This window comes from Candida metapsilosis (genome assembly GCF_017655625.1).
Source record: "Candida metapsilosis strain BP57 chromosome Unknown scaffold5, whole genome shotgun sequence".
Taxonomy (NCBI): Eukaryota; Fungi; Ascomycota; class Pichiomycetes; order Serinales; family Debaryomycetaceae; genus Lodderomyces; species Lodderomyces metapsilosis.
The window spans coordinates 899,402-918,624 of NW_027138163.1; the positions used below are offsets into that span (position 1 = coordinate 899,402).

The 19,223-nt window shown below is 39.2% G+C and overlaps 5 protein-coding genes across 5 annotated transcripts; 2 read left to right on the top strand and 3 right to left on the bottom strand. All coding sequences in view use genetic code 12, as the record gives it.

The window, feature by feature from the left end:
- Window positions 1-1,180: 1,180 nt before the first annotated feature.
- HYR3 (Hyr3p) lies at window positions 1,181-4,430 on the bottom strand (the record flags this gene model as incomplete). Its single annotated transcript, XM_067693174.1, has 3 exons — window positions 1,181-2,944; window positions 3,006-3,342; window positions 3,391-4,430. 3 exons carry the CDS (start codon window positions 4,428-4,430, stop codon window positions 1,181-1,183), a joined length of 3,141 nt encoding a protein of 1,046 aa, XP_067547721.1.
- Window positions 4,431-6,521: 2,091 nt separating this feature from the next.
- Window positions 6,522-8,918, bottom strand: CDC24 (Rho family guanine nucleotide exchange factor; the record flags this gene model as incomplete). The annotated part of the gene is made up of 1 exon (XM_067693175.1): window positions 6,522-8,918. One exon carries the CDS (start codon window positions 8,916-8,918, stop codon window positions 6,522-6,524), a length of 2,397 nt encoding a protein of 798 aa, XP_067547722.1.
- A 993-nt stretch (window positions 8,919-9,911) lies between these two features.
- TFB3 (TFIIH/NER complex subunit) lies at window positions 9,912-10,997 on the top strand (the record flags this gene model as incomplete). Its single annotated transcript, XM_067693176.1, has 1 exon — window positions 9,912-10,997. One exon carries the CDS (start codon window positions 9,912-9,914, stop codon window positions 10,995-10,997), a length of 1,086 nt encoding a protein of 361 aa, XP_067547723.1.
- Window positions 10,998-11,007: 10 nt separating this feature from the next.
- On the bottom strand, window positions 11,008-12,315 carry RMT2 (protein-arginine N5-methyltransferase; the record flags this gene model as incomplete). Its single annotated transcript, XM_067693177.1, has 1 exon — window positions 11,008-12,315. The coding sequence occupies one exon, from the start codon at window positions 12,313-12,315 to the stop codon at window positions 11,008-11,010; it is 1,308 nt and encodes a 435-aa protein (XP_067547724.1).
- A 3,178-nt stretch (window positions 12,316-15,493) lies between these two features.
- HMS1 (Hms1p) lies at window positions 15,494-17,449 on the top strand (the record flags this gene model as incomplete). Its single annotated transcript, XM_067693178.1, has 1 exon — window positions 15,494-17,449. The coding sequence occupies one exon, from the start codon at window positions 15,494-15,496 to the stop codon at window positions 17,447-17,449; it is 1,956 nt and encodes a 651-aa protein (XP_067547725.1).
- Between the last annotated feature and the right edge of the window lie 1,774 nt (window positions 17,450-19,223).

Genomic DNA, 19,223 nt, shown 5'->3' on the forward strand with positions numbered 1-19,223 from the left:
CTTATCCCCCTCTTTTCAATGTGTTGTAAAAAAACACACCCGTTTCCCCCCTTGTAATTACACTTAAGATTAGAGAGAAGTAGTGCGTTCAGGAGTGGATGTATAGGAGTTTGGATTTGTAAGGACAAAGTACATAAGTCAAGGTCTCACTACACATCTTCAACTTTGAGGGTACTAATGTGTAAAAGTATACCTACAGCTATAAATACGAGATTCACTACGAGCCACTCACTTGTTCTTACCTACACTTTGTGATTTCCCTTTGCACTCTTTACATTTATTATAGCTATTAATTAATAAACTATATCCTAACTTCCAAGACACATTTTGGTTTGCGACACCTCAAATAAAGCGGTTGGCGGAATCTTTCTGCAGGAGAGCTCTTGGATAAAGGAGTCGAGTACGTAAAAAGCCCATCTTCTGCAGGCAATAGTTAGACCCAACAGAAGTACACTTTCACTCACACGATACTTCTGAATCCTATGATCAGTCAAGGGGATAAGCCCCGATAAGTCATTATGAATACTCCGCTGCAAAAGAAAAATACGATGCATACATTGACGCTCGTAAAAAAAATTTGCATTGCGGATTCCCATATTGATCAAATCTTTTTTTCACCTAGTAGTCTTGCTCTCTTAACTATTGATCAATACGGTTTCCAAACTCGCATATCAAATTCTAATCCATCTGTAACAACACCATTGTCATTTATGTGAATGATGATTACCTATGAATTATTCCTTGAACTTTCTCAAACATTTTTAAAGTTTATATTGATCACTGGGAAACGAACAGATGTTAAATTCTGCGTAGAAAGTGTTGATAGAAGGGTTTTGTTTTTGTTGTTGGCTTCATGGGAAAAGTCGCCTGATATTTATACTGCTAAAATACAAAACACAGCACAAAACTAAAACTAAAGCAAAGAAAATTTGGAAACATGAATGTGGCTTTGTGTGACTTTACAGAACTTGTAATTTGCATCCCTAAAATATAAGTTACAATTCTTAATATTAAACAAAAGAATCACGAAATGTTATTTAAAAATAGAAACTAAACTTAAATACTATAACCGAAAGATCAAGCAGTCACTCGATGAATACCGAAAAGAAACTAAAGATAAAATTGAATAAAATGGACCGAAAAAATGGTGAAAAAGAAAATTGTCGACAAAATGTCATACTCAAAGCAACATTACCACAGCAGCAGCTAAAGCACCACCCATTGTCAATCTCAAAGATGTACCATCGCCTGCAAGTGGTGAGAATTGAGGTGGGTTGGATCCCGATGATGTTGTTGACTCAGCCAACACACTCTGTTGAGCAACTGAAGATGGTTGTGCCAGTGCTGCTCCTGCTGGAGCTTGATTTGGTCCTGTACCTGCTTGAGATAAGCCTTGTGCTCCTTGTGCTCCTTGTGCTCCTTGACCATCTGAAGCAGTAGTAGTTGAACCACCAGGAGAATTGTTTCCACCAGCACTCGATCCACTTCCTGGTCCACTTCCTGATCCACTACCTGATCCACTTCCTGATCCACTACCTGATCCTGGGCTTGATCTACTTCCTGATCCTGGACTTGATCCACTACCTGATCCTGGACTTGATCCAATGCCTGATTGACCACCTGATCCACTACCAGATTGACCACCTGATCCACTTCCTGATCCTGGACTTGATCCACTACCCGATCCAGATTGAGTACCTGATCCTGGACTTGATCCACTACCCGATCCTGGATTTGATCCACTTCCTGACCCACTACCTGATCCTGAAGCATGAGAAGATGCACCCCCGGCACCTCCAGTAGCTGTTGATGTAGTTGTTGTTCCAGTCAATGGACAATATGTCGTGTAAACAGTAGTACCTTCGGTAATGACGGTTAAACCAGTCGTTTTAGTAATTGTAGAGCAACCACCGTTTGTGCAACTTGTAATTGTAATAACAGTGGTGGATCCAGATCCACCTCCGCTGCCGTGACCTGATGCATTACCATTACCAGAGCCATTTCCGGCACCTGATCCACTACCTGAGCCTGATCCACTACCTGATCCACTACCTGAGCCCGATCCTGAGCCCGATCCTGATCCTGATCCCGATCCTGATCCCGATCCACTACCTGAGCCTGATCCCGATCCATTACCTGAACCTGAGCCTGATCCCGATCCACTACCTGAACCTGATCCTGAGCCTGATCCTGATCCACTTCCTGAGCCTGAGCCTGAGCCTGAGCCTGAGCCTGAGCCTGATCCACTTCCAGAGCCACTTGCTGAGCCTGAACCTGAGCCTGAACCTGAACCAGCTCCATTGTTAACAGAGCCATGCCCGTTAGCAGATCCTGAGCCACTTCCACTTCCACTTCCACTTCCACTTCCACTTCCACTTCCACTACCACTACCATTTCCATTTCCGTGACCAGCAGAATTTCCACTTCCATTACCTGAACCAGATCCTCCTGTAATAGTTGAAGTACTAGTCACTCCTGTTAATGGGCAATAAGTAGTGTAAACAGTAGTACCTTCCGTGATAACTGTCAATCCAGTAGTTTCAGTAATTGTTGAGCACGCACCATGAGAACAAGTTGTAGTGGTGATAACTGTAGTGGATTCAACTGTTGATGTTTCAATCACTTGAGTGAAGGATGGACTAGATGAAGCCGGTGGAGGTGATGAGCTTGGTCCTGAACTTGGAGGTGCCGAGCTTGGTTGTGAGCTTGGCTGTGAGCTTGGTTCCGAACTTGGTGCTGAGCTTGGTTCCGAACTTGGTTCCGAACTTGGTGCTGAACTTGGTGCTGAACTTGGTTGTGAGCTAGGTTCTGAACTTGGTTGTGAACTTGGTTGTGAGCTTGGTTCCGAACTTGGTGCTGAACTTGGTGCTGAACTTGGGGCTGAGCTTGGGGCTGAGAACTTGGTTTCTAGGTTCTGAACTTGGTGCTCTGACTTGGTGCTGAACTTGGTTCCGAACTTGGTGCTGAACTTGGTTGTGAGCTAGGTTCTGAACTTGGCTCTGAACTTGGGGCTGAGCTAGGTTCTGAACTTGGTTGTGAGCTAGGTTCTGAACTTGGGGCTGAACTTGGTTCCGAACTTGGTGCTGAACTTGGTTGTGAGCTAGGTTCTGAACTTGGGGCTGAACTTGGTTCTGAACTTGGTGCTGAACTTGGCTGAACTTGGTTGAACTTGGTGAACTTGCTGAACTTGGTGCTGAGCTAGGTTCTGAACTTGGTTGTGAGCTAGGTTCTGAACTTGGGGCTGAACTTGGTTCTGAACTTGGTGCTGAACTTGGTGCTGAACTTGGTTCAGAACTTGGTTCCGAACTTGGTTCTGAACTTGGTGCTGAACTTGGTTCTGAGCTTGGGGCTGAACTTGGTTCCGAACTGAGCTAGGGAACTTGGCTGAACTTGGTTGGTTCTGAACTAGGGGCTGAACTTGGTTCCGAACTTGGTTCCGAACTTGGTGCTGAACTTGGTTCTGAACTTGGTGCTGAACTTGGCTCTGAACTTGGTTCTGAACTTGGCTCTGAACTTGGTTGTGAACTTGGTTGTGAGCTTGGTTCCGAACTTGGTGCTGAACTTGGGGCTGAACTTGGCTCTGAACTTGGTGCTGAACTTGGTTCTGAACTTGGCTCTGAACTTGGTGCTGAACTTGGTTCTGAGCTTGGTGGTGCGGAACTCGGTGCTGAGCTTGGTGTTCCTGAGCTTGGAGGTGGAGGACAGTCACAATCCCAACAAAATTGTTTAACACCATAAAAATGACTTGAACAAGATCCCACAAAGGCGAGATATGGATTCCCGGCTCTTTTATCCACTTCATTCAGCTCACTAATATCTCTCTTTTGTGGTGGCAACTGTTGGTTGAACAAACCGTTTGGATCATATGTCTGTACATTTCCTGATATTTGCTTAACGGCATAATAACTTGACAACAGCAGCCCAAACACACCAGCCACTGCTAGTCCTCCTGCCCCACCTTGTTTAAATTTGTACCAAAGTTGAAACGTGTCCGGGATGCAGCACTTTCCATTCTTGATCTGTGGCTTGCATCTGAAAGTAGATGACCATTCAAATGGATTGGTGACTTGGTTGTTGGTAACTTTACTGTTAAAAATTGTAGAATCATCAACACCTGTGCCTGTAACATAAATTTGATCCACATTTGAACCAATATCTGACTTCAATTGAGAGGCGTACTCGGCTTGGTAATTGGCAACAATGTCATAGGTACCATCATTGTTTTTCGAAGCATCCGAGATAACAAAGGCAGAATCAATTGTACGAACACTTGTTTGTGTGAGTGGTTGGGAGTCGCAATAGAAGTTGGTAACATGACAAATTGGGGGTGGAGTTGGTGAAGAACAGTCGGTGTACGAATTGGGGAAAAATACCAGCGCGTGTGCTTGCGAAGCAAGCAAAGCAAACAACTGAAGATTCAGTGACCTCATGGTGAATACTCAACAGATGATTGTATGATGATATGGAAGATCATAACAGATATGCAGTAATTCGAGCCTCCTTTTATACAATTGGAATTGTTATAGCCCCTTCTCTTCAAATCCTCGTAAATGCTCCAACAAAAGCAATACCTTGCAGCTTAACATAAGGGATTGTGGGGGTGTAACGTAGCACTGGAACATAGGACATCGAGGTTGTGACCCAGAATTACAGCAAAATTCAACTTCAAGTCATGTGAAAGGTGCTAATTCCTTATGCAAACTCAATAAATCATCAACAACTCTCCAGCGGCCACCCAATTTGGGACAAATTAAGTCCAAAAATGGCTAATTTGAAAACAAAGCATCGTCAAGAAACGTTTCCGGGGTGATTCATTGATACGCTCCGCTGCGTATAGATGTTCTTAATATAATATTTAGTATCAACATGTGATGCAATTCAGATTGTGTATTTCATCGTTGATTAAACTTTTGTCTGATTTTTTTTTTTGATTTTTCGTTGATCCTTTGGATTTAATGCACAATGGGATAAATGAGAAGAACATTTTAGTATTAACTTCGATAGTTAGTAAATACCGCCCTCTATCATCTAAATTAAGATCCTTTTATGGTTTCGTTTATTCAATGATAAGATATTGAATTTACAGTACTTCAGCGTTGGATTATCACTTTGTTCTGCTTTTTTTTTGCAATATTTCAGTACAAATTTTAAGAGTTAAGCTAAGTGAATAATAGTATTTTGCTGTCCAGACATATACGACAAGCAACAGGCGGCATACAGTGTAAGTTGCTCAAGTAAGAAGGAGGCTTTTATCTTTTGCTGAATTAGTCTCCCATTGAAACGTAAATCAATCGAGCCTGGAGATAATAACAAACGTTTGCAGAGCAATATACGCAATCCGTTTTGTTTTGTTTTTCTCCTTCGCTTTGCTACCGAGATTTATATCAGCCCATTGTTTGTCTAAATTGGAACTATTTACGGGGCGTTAACTATTTGACCATGAAGTTTACTTTTTGTCTGCCCAATATCGTTTTGCAGTGTTCCTAAACGAAGCATTAGAAGATGATTTTTCTCGGACCACCCAAATTTTTGTTGTTGAGGTTGCAATGTACGTTTGAGAGTGTGCTGGATAGGGATGAGGCGAAACTCCACTCATATTTTGGCGACCGTTCGCAACAGTTATCCGTGACGATCCTGGAGTGGATTTTGTGTCATGTTGTCCGGGGCTTTTGCACCGTAATTAAAACACTCCATTTTGTTGCCACCAATTGAAACGTGAACTCCCGCAAACTTAGCTTACTACTTATTCTGGTCTATTTGCCTTTCACATAATCCGAATATACTTTGGTTGGCATTGTGTCTTAAATTCTGTATATCTTCCGCTTCAAATTTGGAAGGGTCCTAACCAATTTCCTTGGCAATCTCACACGTTGAGGCGAGCCAAGCACAAGTCCCACATGAAACCGCTTTGTTACTCAACCTGCATGGCGGTACCCAGGCGTACAAAATTGTATACTCAGTGACTTTCTTTTATCTCCTATACTTGCCAGTTTTGTCCCTATAATCCGATAGGGAGGGATTTGCACAAAACGTTTTAGTGAGAAAAGGTGAAATTGGGATACAATAATTGCAAAACAAGAGATATTGAGGCGTGTTAGATGCAGTCCTCCAAGAAGATTTCGTTTCATTATCCCTTAAAGTTGCTCTACCATAGTGGTATCTGCTTTTGGCTTACGAAAAATCTACTATTGGGGTGAATGTGATTTTCAAGAATGCCACAAAGTTGGAAAAACTTGTATCTGACTCCCTTCCCCCCCTAACCTCCCTTTCGGGATCTTTTATCCCTTGGCAATCTAGTAGTGGCGTGCAAGATCTTCACCCTTGAACGGCTTCTTCCAGTGGTATACACGACAAACAAACAAGGGTGTTCTTGCCTTCAGCAGCCATGGTGACGTATCACATTCGGATATATCCGTTTATGACCACTCCAAGAAGATTGAGCACACAGCACACAACTACACTTCTCAAAGCAAATACAAAATCCTTCTATAGTATATACGTATACACTGTCTAAAGATTATCTACGACACCCATATAGTCAAACTACGACCTTGACCTAAATCATCAATCGCCAAATTCCAATCTTCATTCGAATCCATAACAACAAAATCACCATCTTCATCCTTGTAACGCAACTTGCTCACCAATATGTCTTCCGAAATCAACTCACTAGTGGCGATTTTCCCAGAAATCTTTTGATACAACTCATTGAAACGAGTTTGGTTGGAAACGATTAAAGGATCAGGGAGTTCTAATCGGTTGTAAATGAGTTTAACTTTGATATCGAATAGGGGCAAGTTGGCAGCTGATGATGATGCAGGGGTAGTTGAGGCAGTGGTGTGAGTATTTGAATTTGATCCTGATGATGAGATACGAGACAAGTCTCCCGATTTGACGCGAGAGTTTGGCTGCATCATACTGTAAGTCGATGATGAGGAGTAGTGTCGTTGCTGTCCTGAGTAAAATTGTTGTGGCGAATCAGCAGTGGTGTTGGTAGATCCATTGTAATCGTAGATTGATGAATCGTTGGTATTGACAGATGATTGTGAGTCACGTAGCTTCTTACTAAGATGATAATTCATTTCATTAGTTTTCAAATTCCGGAGGCAATGTTCCCATTGGTTTCTAGTTTCTTCATTGCGGTACCTCAATTTGAACGATCCGCTTTCCTTCTTACCTGACCATGAGATGACCAAGGTGTATCCATGGTTTGAAGAGGCACTGATATTGTATATCTCCAGGATATACACTCTTCCTTTTAACTCCAACGTGCTCGAGTCATTGGTACCGCTGTTTATCGATTCAAGTAAATTTGCTGTAGACGAACTTAAACCAGCACCAGAAACTTTTCTTAATCCAATTTTAAACTTCTTTTCATGCTTTTCTTTATCTTTATCCTGCTCCACAAAGAAGAATATAATCTTTTCAAACAAATAAGCAACATATTCCTTTTCACTATCTGCATCGCGCACTCCAACTATGCCATGATACAACAACTCTCCTTGGTCTTTCAAATTGAATCCACGCCAATTTTTGACCCGTTCAACTAACTTGCGTAAATATTCCACATTTTCAGCTCTCCTCTGCGCTTCATTGACGCGATTGGCAACCTCCTTCATTGCCTCTTGTGCAGCTAAAAGCTCATTATGTGAAGCAAAAGCTGCATCCAGTAGATCATCAGTTGAGGTGAATGTTTCCTGTGATGTCTTTATCAATTCTCTTAATAGTAATGGATATTTACATAATCTTTGAATTGGTTTAAGAATATATGATTGTAGTTCAAATCCGGGATCAAGTAATGCGGATGACTTCTTCAAGTTCGTTGCCTCTTTGTTGATTAGCTCTATTGCAGTTAGTTGACCTATTGTCCATGGTTCATACGTTTTAAATGGACCTAGACTTGCATGAATGAAAATTGAGCCAATTCTTTGATACCTAACTGGTACATTGATATTACACTCAAGTCCATTTAGAAAACGTCTTTGGAAATCAACAATTTCGTTTAGGTTGGGGAATAGCGTGTGAATCTGTTCCGATGAGAGTAGTTCTGCATCAGATAATTGGTTCCTATAGGTTACCATTAACTCCAAGTCCAGAACGTATTTTCTTTCTGTCTCTATAATTTCACGAAACACTTTTGATCGTTCATTAGTAATTTGCACATCAACATTAATATCTGGATCTTCCGGTGCATCAAGCAACTTATTCACCACATTGATAATCTTTAGTAAATCCTGGGTACTATCAGAAAACACATTAGATATAGTAAACAAATCATCATCTTCAAATTTCAAATTCATCTTCATGGCAATAATAAACTCATAAACTGATTTCTTGCAAACCCGTTGGTCATCGGAGCTTACCACCGCTAGTTTATGTTCCGATGATATTTGGTTATATATGAGACACAATGGAGCTCCTTGTTGGAATAATTGCCACAATTGAGTGGCAGAATCAACACTGATATTGAGTGATAACACACCAGCAGTAAAAGTTAAAAGACTGTCACCTATACTGTTATTGCTACCTTGTGAGCCACTGGTTCTATTTGTATTATTTGTAACTAATGTTCCACTATCATGTGAGCTAACCGAAGACATTGACAATCTACTCATTGACTCAGTATTCTTCTCCTGGGCCAAAGATAACGATTGCTGTTCACATAGTTTTTCGGCTTTGTTAAATGCTAAATCCAAAAATGGTCCCATACCTTCAATCTTTTGTAATCTCGCTTTCAAAGCTTCACTTTTGTAATACAAATGATCTTTTGGTGAGCTTTGTTTATTGAAATTGGCCATATTTAGTGGACCTGCTGAATTGATACGAGACACCGATGGTGAGGAATTGGAGCTAAATGATTTATTGGATTGCAGGGAAAACGAGCGTGAGATCTCATTGCGTTTGTCTTGTTTCGACATTGTAAGTTTAACCTCGGGTGATTGTGTGTGAATTAGGAGTAATAAAGCAATTGAGTGAATAAAAAGCGTGTGTATTTACCTCTAGGGTGACTAATATCTCCAGTATAGTATAGTGCTGTATTGGTTGAGTATATAATACGTTTAATAGTAGAACTGTTTCTAACTCTTTTTTTAACTGTTGTAACCTCTGTTTGTTGTTGTCGTTTGGTTTGGTTTCGTTTTTGTTGTTTTTTTTCTCTTCATAATTTTTTTCTTTTTTCTGTCTGACTTTTTCCATTTTTATTTTTTTTGTCTGTCCGTCTGTCTTTTTTTTTACCATTTTTGGTGTGTTTTGACAGTTTTTGTCTGTCTGATGGAACCTATATCTGTGTCTGTTCCTATTTTCTTCAATCGTCTAACCATTACATACAAAAACGAAAGGAGTCAAGGGGTAGGGACTAGAGAGGTTGTTTGGTCGCGTTAGGCTATAGCATCTACCATCAATATAGCCTTGTAAAGCTTGAAACAGTTGGCTAAAAATATCACCATACTCTCGCATGCTGTTTTGAGGTTAGATTTTGCATGGAATCTTAAGATTTCGACAAGATACACGCACACCATCAAGTTTGAACGGCCTAGTAGCTAACGTTTTAGAACAACAAGGGTTCACAAATGGGATGAGACGACTCATTGAGTACTATATGTTGAGTGAAGTATCATATTTTCGCTCTTAAACATTATTCCAGTTAAACTTGTCTAAGTGCGAGAAGATCGCCTTCTCATCAGGTTACTAGAGGTACAAAGCATGAATAAGCCAGGATGCGATAGGAATAGCTCAGTCAATAGAACATGTACTGGTTTATCTGAGAAGTCATCCTTTAATACGCTTTGTTTCTGAGGAATATAATCCTGCATATAGAGCCACACGCACTTTAAATTTGAGAGATATGGAAAAGTATATTTCTAATCAGTCACTTTCTTTGCCACATCATCCCCTTTAATACGTCGTCAAACATGCTTCAAGTAGCAGAAGGTATGCACTCATTTGCACAGTCCACTCTCCGCAACTATACTAACTCCTCCCCAGATGATCAATTAAAGGACATGTGTCCTATTTGCAAAACTGACAAATACTTATCACCAAATATGAAATTCCTAATAAACCCTGAGTGTTATCACAAAATTTGCGAATCATGTGTTGATAGGATATTCTCGCTTGGTCCAGCTCCTTGTCCGTACCCAAAATGTGGTAAGATACTTCGAAAGAACAAATTCAAGCAACAGATATTTGAAAACTTGGTAATTGAACGAGAGATTGATATTAGACGAAAAGTTGGAGCTATTTATAATAAGACCGAGGAGGATTTCCCCAACTTGAAGGAGTATAATCAGTATTTGGAACATATTGAGGATATCGTTTTCAAGTTGAATAATGGTATTGATGTTGAACAAACTGAACGAGAATTAGCTCAATATGAACAAGATCATCGGATAGAAATTATTGAAAAGAATATGAGAGAATCACAAAAGAATGCTGATTTATTAAAGTATCAAGATGCAATGGAACGATTGAAACAAGAAAAACTCAAGATTCAAAAACGAATGGAAATGGAAGATTTAGAATTTTCAAAAACACAACAACAGGATCTCTTAGATCGAATGGCTAATAGTTCAATGACTAGTGAAGAGTTGATAAAACAGCAACAGAATCAACTCACAAAGAGAAATTCGCAGCGTAAGCGACAATTGCAACAGATTAACAACCAGCTTGAACAACAATTTAATCAATCAAATCCATTGGCAAGAGGCAAATCTGAAGATGAAGAGGCTAAGATGGTACCGTTTACTCCATTTCAAGGTGATAGAGAGTTGCATAAAAAGTACCACATGTTGCGTATTCCACAAACCATTGATGAACTAATGGATATTGAAAACAGCTCAAAGGGCAGCTATCATGACCCATACATATTTGGATTGGCAAAGAATAAGGAGTATCTTGGTGCTGGGTGGAGAATCTCCAATGTGTTTGAACGAGCATTGGATGAAGCGTTTATGGGGTTGGGCTGCAATATAGAGTCGGAGAAGTCGGTACTGGTATAGTTCACATTGTCTAAAAGTCTATAAATTTAACCACAGGGTGATAGTATGTAGGACAAGACCAATAACTCCTTTTAACGTTATCCCATACACTAGAATCTGCATCCTCCTCATCACTCTTGCTCTTAAACAATGTATCGGGAACATCAATATCCACAAACTTGCACTCTAGTCCATAATTGGCCAAATCCAACTCCACCAATTTCCGATACACTTGATAAATAACTTGACGGTCAGCTCCCAATCCGTTGAAAAATGAAAATACACCATGTGGTTTCAATAATCCCACCACTAAATCAAATAAATCCAACATATCGGAATAATGCTCAGAGAAAGTATCATAGTATATCCCATTGAAAAACACTCCTTGGTTGAGTAGTTGAGGAAGCTCATCTTGCCACCTTCCAGCAAGGACCTTGACATTTGGCTTGTCAAACCATCCATCAGTTTTCAACTTTTCGAGCACATCAGGATGTGCTTCACATATGTAATGCATAGTTGGTTTTTTAGCTTGGATCATGGTGTCTATTATTCCCATTCCAAAACCAATGTTTAGCACATTTACTTCAGAATCGAGCTCATTTGTGTCAATATAAGCACCTTTGAATAGAGTGTCGGCACCAAGTTGCATTATATCTGATTCCCACGACATCATTACTCCATCTTTTCTATCTTTGGTGACGAGTGCATCATCGACGTATTCGAGTTTTGTGCTGAGGTATGATTCCTGGTTCTGTGATGGTGCATCTGGTGCGTCGTCTGAAACTACTCTACCAGCAGATGCACTTTCTTTTGTGTCCTCGGCGGTCTTTATTTCCTCCGGCTCATCAGCCAAAGCCTCTTCAGTCTTTTCGGATTTACCCGCAATTGCCTCATGGTCTAAATCCTCGGTATCACTAATCACTTCCATATCATATTCACTCACCTTTCTCAACAACAACTCTGCTCTCACACCAGCATCCACAATTTGCTGATAAATAGGCAACTCCGCCAATCCCCTCTCTATCAATATACAACCAGGAGTATTATTATTTATATCAGTAAAACTCCACCCAGCACCATACTCAAATAAAATTTCAACCATTTGCGAAACAATTGCTACCTCATCCAGGGTCAAATCTTTTGGCACATGAGTACAAATCAAATGCAATGGAGTTGTGGTTGTCGTTGGCTCCTCTTCAATCCCATTGATGAAATTATAAGCCTCTTCAACAGTATATGTCGCTGGAATTCCATTTTTCAAATAAAACTTTAAATTGTCAACGTATGTGGCCGTGATCGGACGTTGAGGGAATTTGCATAGATCATGAAGGTCCGACATGATATTAATGGGCTAATAACACGCTGACAACTAAGTGCAGTCTATATCTTTTCGCTTGTGCGTTAAGAAGATGCGTTTGGTTGTCTGATGATCATCTCACAGGGTTTTCTCTCTCTCTGTATAAAGTAGTTTAACTTTTTTTTTTTTTTGGAGAACTGGCGTTACCGTTGCACCGGTTTTTAGATGGTACGCAAGATGCAATATCCGCACATCAAATGGTTACAGTGGTTAGTGCAAGCGTAATAAAAGGGGTAAGAGATGTATTTACATGTTACACTAGGTTAGGAAAGAGTTAATATGGTGCGTAACTTTTAGTTAACCCTTACCATAAATTTGCGAAACTTTAGGCGGTTGGCAGGGAAAAGCTTATAAAACTTTGTTAATCAAACTGTTAAAACGGTTTACAATTCGTAAAAAAAAAATTACGGATTCCTTGAAACCCTCAAAGTATCTGCCAGAGCGGAGTTGTAAAATACATAGCTCGAGATGGAGCGGATTTAAACCCAACAAGTGCTGTCCATTGCGGCTAAGCCCTTTCCGCACTTGCGGGATCTGCACGACACACATAGCAGGTAGATCCATTTTTTTGCAGTAAAAGGATTGGATAGTTTAGATCTGTCATGTCTAAAAATTACTTAAACAGGCTAAATATTATGTAAGCCCGCTCTTGAACTGCATTTTTAGATGAATTAATAATCAATTGACTAATTTGGCGGAAAATCACTTTCCCGTTCGCCACAAACGAGTCAAGTTTGACAAGTACTTATGCTATGCACAAACGCTTAAGTCGGCCCTAGATATCATTGTAGCTAATTGCAAGGCCGACGCTATCAAGAAATTTCTTTGCCAGGTATCAGTTTGAAGCTGAGGCTGTAACCCACAATTTTTTAGTTTTGTGTATGTTCCTCGTGCATGACAGTGCGTCACCAATCGTATGATTTTTTTTTTTTCTTTTGCAGCTTATGCATGAGTCCCCAACATTTACAGCTGGAAAAGGAAATTCAATGGAAAAAAAGAAACCTTAAAAATAGGGTTCTACTAATGCTTTAGAGGTTTAGGCAGCCTGGTTATTGGCTAATGTTTACATAGCTTGCACAAAGGTTGACTTTAGCCGAACCCCATCTACTGAGCAAACAGAGTGAAAAAGAAGGCTGGTGAAGTTCTTCAATGGCAGATCCACATGACAGATGTCAGTTCCGGTAGAGAATGATCAAATTTTTACGCTTCAATGTCCCAATTGGAGGATGCTACAAGAACAATGGCGGAACAACACTGATCCGTAAACTCGGCATCACAGTCGTAAAATAGCTATACACATTTGCTAGAAGGTACAACCAAATGTACTTCGGGGAGATCTGGTCTTGCATGCTGTGCCTCTACTAGACTAAATACAACAATGCTACTTTTTTTTTTTTTGTTTTTGTATTCGTAAAACGTCATACGGAAATGCATGATGTGTAAACTACAATAAATAAGTCCGAGGATGATTTTGCTATCTCTTATTGTGTCTGCACCATCGCTTAAACTGAACAATTGATAATGAAACAATAAAACGTTCTACGCTTTCAATATAACTCAAACACATCGTGGCCATGCAAAGATCTGGTGGTTTCAACCTGTACAAGAAAAAAGACATACCAAAAAAAAAAGTTGCCTGATAGTGTAAATCTGCTTTCCTTTTCATACCAAGCAAGGTTGGAGCCGGTAATACATAACTTGAGTGAGTGATTTTATTTACAACCGGTTGAGTTAGAGAGACAATGAGCTAATGGCAGGTTCGGAACTTGCAAGTGATAGTAGAGTATCTCTATCGTTTCTGAAGTCCATGATTTAAACTCCGCAAGCGAGGAAAACCCGGCTTAACCATACACAAGCTAATCTACGATGAGGCTCCTAGTTAAACTATACTAACGCGTAATAAGATTTTGCTAACCATTTAGCACTAATGTAACATTATTTATTACCGCCCCTCACGGATATTACAAGCTGCAAATTTTTAATGACCCAGTGGAGTGATAATCATGAAAGGTATCATAAAATGTTCCCTTCTACATCTTTGTGTCTTTGTACTCATTAAACTTTTTCTTTTGTGGCTATGGTACACAATTTGGATTTGGACACTCCGAACGTAACGGTGTTCTTTTTTTTTTCTTTTATCGAAAGTTTATTTTTAGACTTTGCGCCTTGTTGCATTTCTATTTTTGAAAGCTTACAAAAATATGCATCGCTAAAGTTGGCGATAAACCAATTAAGTTTTTACTAAATATGGTAAGCAATGCCTACATTTAGAGCAGAAAATTGCCTTTAACATAGACACTGCTTAAAGCCAGCTCGACGCCTAAAAAAAAATTCACTCCTACACTACAGTACAAAAATTTCACGCGCTTCCATATGTAAAGTTTATTGCCAAGAGCCAGAGTCAAAATCAATAAAAAATTACTGACTATAAACGTGACATGTACACTTTGTTACTGATTTGTACCTTTCTTTTTACAACCGACCCTTCCATCTAGTTTCTTTTTTCGGTATCAATTACGGAGTGTGTTTGGATCAGGTGGTTGATAGAAAGAAGAAAGAAAAGAAAAATTTTTGCTTTTTATTTTTTCTTGGGGTTCCAAATCTAGCGCTTAACTATGTATACTGAGGGTCAGTAATTTAAATTAAATTTTTTTTCTTCTTTTCTTTTCTGCTGCGTATGATGGCTTTTGTACCCAACGCTTTCTTTTGTAACCAATGACACAAAACGCTAGGGGTTCCAATATTCATACAGTTGACGGTGTGCGGGAATAAATTTCTTTCTTTTTTAGACTCTCTGGTGTTCCTTTGCATTTGGTTACTTATACATAGACGTGCATTTGTATATAAATAACCCTGAAGAAGTTCAATGCTTTCTATATAATATTGATAATCCTCTTTTCCCTCTTTTTCTTTTTCTTTCTTCATCAAGATAAGTTTATTATAATTGGTTTCCATAATCAAGGGTTTGCTTTTTTTCTGCCATATATTCACAACTATCACGAGCTTTATTGATAGAAAAAGAAACGACGTTCTTTCACAAAAAGTATAAACAAAGGAAGGGTTTATAAAAACAATAAAACCATCTCATAACCATTCAAGAATATCACAACTATTGTTCTTTTTTCTTTTTAAGTTCTTGCATAGACAGATTTAAACTTCAATGCCATTTAGGGATTTACAATACGGTTTATGCCTAACAACTACAATGTATGACAGTGATCATCAACATATACTAGACCAACAACAGATTCAGCATCAGCTACAAGATAGGAATCAGCTACAATTGGAACAGCAACAACAACTTCAGCTGCAAAACTTGACACATAATTCACCACATGGGAACTTGTACCAGCCTTCTCCACGTCAACAGCCTACCCCTTCTGCTGATGTACACTATAGACATACAAGTGTTTCAAGATGCTCTCAACGTCCAGATGATAATCAAAGCATAGGGTCAAACAGTACTAAACCACAACATAGCCCCAGCTCAATGCAGATTGAGATCAAACAAAAAGTTGGTCAGCAACAACAGTATCCTATCAAGATTGAAGATACTCTGTGCTTTGGAAGTACTAGCAGCACTGACAATTTGATCAAAATGGAAGAGTCTGATATTGACAATGGTACTAGTTTCCAAGAAGAGTTTGACTTTACAATTGACCAACCTTATCCTCAATACAATGGAAGAGTCAAAGCATTAAGCTTACCCTCATCAACATCAATTGCAAATGATTATCAACAAAGTAGCTTCCACTACAACCTGTTACCTAGTAACACAGAGTACTTGGGAAATGAAGCTAGGCCTTTTGCCAGTGCAGCTGATGCAGCAACAGTAATCAACTACAACCAGTTGGAGAATGAATTACCCATCAATGGTAATGACAATACTCAATTCCAACAACAAAGTTTCATCAGCAATGGATCCATGGTGTCTAGATCAAACGGGTTTGAAATAGGTAACAATAATTCACCTCATAACCAACACCTTCCACCACCACCACCACCAGAGCAACCAAGGTTATCACAAGGAGCGTCTCAAACCAGTCCATTGGGGTCCCCATTAACGGTTCAAAGTGCTCCCAATGGAGTCAACCAAAGAAATGGTAACTCTATCAATGGTATCGATGCTACAATGACAGGTAACAATACCCCAACCCGTCAAGGTGATGCTTCAAGTAATGTCAGCTTGGAAGAAGGATCCAACAATAGTTACCAAGCCCATACCCCTACTGCCAACACCACCAACAACTTCAACTTATCCTCATCGTCATCTTTATCGTCAGCTCAACAACCAAATGGAATTGCCACATTGACTAAATCGAGATTGCAAAGCTTCTCTGGTAGTAAATCACCATCGTTGTCACCATTAACAAATGAGTTGAGACAGCTACCAACAACACCAACAGCACAACCACTAAAGACTCCTTTGGCCAACAAGCAAAAGAAGAGGAAAATCTCCAAAGTGAAAACCGAGCTGGAATTTACTGCCACTTTGAACTCATTCAGTCCTTCACCAGTAGCACCACCTTCAGGTGGTGAAACATCATCATCGGCAGCAACATCCTACCTTTCCACACCAATCCCCACATCCATTCCAACATCAACTGCCAGTCTCTTGAGAAGAAATCGTCCTGGTCGCCCAAGAGTTAAATCGGCTCATAATGTAATTGAACAAAGATACCGTAACAAGATCAACAACAAATTCAATGCATTACAAGAATCAGTACCAACTTTAAAAGTATTGCTATTACGCAAACTACAAGAGAAGCAAAGGTTACGACTCCAACAGCAAAATGGCGAGTTTAGTGATTCCGCATATGGAGCTGGTGGATCAGGTGCTGGTGATGATAGTTTATCAGATAATGAAGATTTCAACAGTTTTGAAGGTATGGATTTGCAGGTTCTTGATGATAAAGAGATTGAGAGTATAGATTTAGAAGGTTTAGAGCCGGCCAGGAAATTGAACAAGGGGACAATCTTGGCTAAGTCAATTGAGTATATCAAGTTTTTGGAGTCAAAGAATGATAAATTGAAACAGGATCATGACGCTTTGTTGAATAAAGTTAGGCTGATGGGGTTCAATTTTGATGATGATGTTGATTCAAGTATGAGTTAAATGTATTTTAGTGATTTTTTTTAAGTATTTAGAGTTATAGTATCAATATTCAAAATTTAAGTAGACAAGAAAAGAGTTTGTAGTGGTGGTGCAAGCTACTCTACTTATAGTCAATTCACTATTAATATGCTCTAATTGCCATCGCACTACTTCAAGCTCCCTCAGTACGGGTGAGGGGATTAGTATTAAGGGTCTTGTCTTGGCCCCATAGTTGCACAAAGAGTACATTTTCTTAATTATATGTCAACAAGGACTAATAATTAGACGAATCCACAAACCAAGAAAATTTATTCAAAAAAAAAAACACGTAAGTTTTCTTTCTTTTACAAAGAAAGGAATCCAAACTGATTCATAGGTAATCACCATTTAATTCTTTTTCATAATGGTGTTTCAATTACAAATGGATCAGATTTCATAGTGTGTGATGACTGTATTGATCAATTGACGAGAACCCACTTTGTGGTGAAGCGTGTGGATCAATATAGTAACCGCACTTGAATTTCTTTCGTTAACTTCCCCAAGTGCAGTCCACATGTATGCGCGTGTGTTGGCTGTGCAAGTGGGAACGTTGATAGGCACTAGGCTTAATGCAATCAATTAGTCAATTTCACTTTGACTAGGCGATTGTTGCGACCTGGCGTGTGATATATTTTGTATTTGAATTGTCGTATGTATAAAAGCCATTTGTATACTCGGTTGAACTCATAACCAAGCCTCGAGGGGTTTATTATATAAACATTGAATGTATAAAATATATATATCGTTGGATGAATAATGTAGTAACACTTACTTAGTATGCTATACGCTGGCTAGTACAGCACTATAAAGCTTACGTAAATAGTGAATCCGTTGGTACTTATTTACGTAGACACGCTCTAGTGTGCTTGTTACCTGGTACTCCACTATTTTTATTCACAAATAAAGTGTTGGCACCTTATCATTAGCTTTCCGAACTGCACTTTCTTCATAATGTGGGATTTGTGTGCAGAAATATGCTCTTCTCGGGATACAGTTAAGGAGAAGTCTCATTGTGGGATGACAGTATATAAGGAGTATCAGCTTATTAGTTCTCATGTATCGCTTAACACACACACCTAGTTTTGACACCTTTCCCCTCTTTGAATTTAACACACACCAATCTTTGCAACACATTGTAGTCACGCACACACAGTGAGAGAGAGAGAGAGAGAGAGAGGGAAAAACTATAAATAGTGTTGCAAATTCCCACATTTCCTTCTTTTTCTTCTTCTTCTTCTTCTTCTTCTTCTTTCATCTAACAATCTATTTGACGTTCAAACCCCTTCTGTCGTGGACAATAGTATATGGAGCGGGGAATCTCGACTTGTGTTCATTGTATTTTGAATTCCATCTGGGATAAGTTAATATGGTATTAGTACACTTACAACGTGTTTCAATTGAAGAAAGTCTGGGTCAAATCAAATTCTCAATGGTAATCTCCACTTGATGATCACGAATGGAGTTTCTACACTTGCAATCTGATTCCGGTCTTTTGAAGTAAATTGAAATAAAAAGAGTGTCATCTAATTACCTCAAACTGAATTTGTCGTTTCTGCGTTTTAACAAGTTTATTTTAATGCAAAGCTCTTTGAAGATATTGTCAAGGTTGATGTACATTATTTCTTGTTTTGAATGTTGCGTTCATTTTATTCTTTAGGTATGTATTTTACTTCATTTCATTATAATACTATGTTAAATCAGTATGTTATGTATTTTACAATTGTAGCTTCTTGTTTCTTCTGTTGTTCTCGAGTGG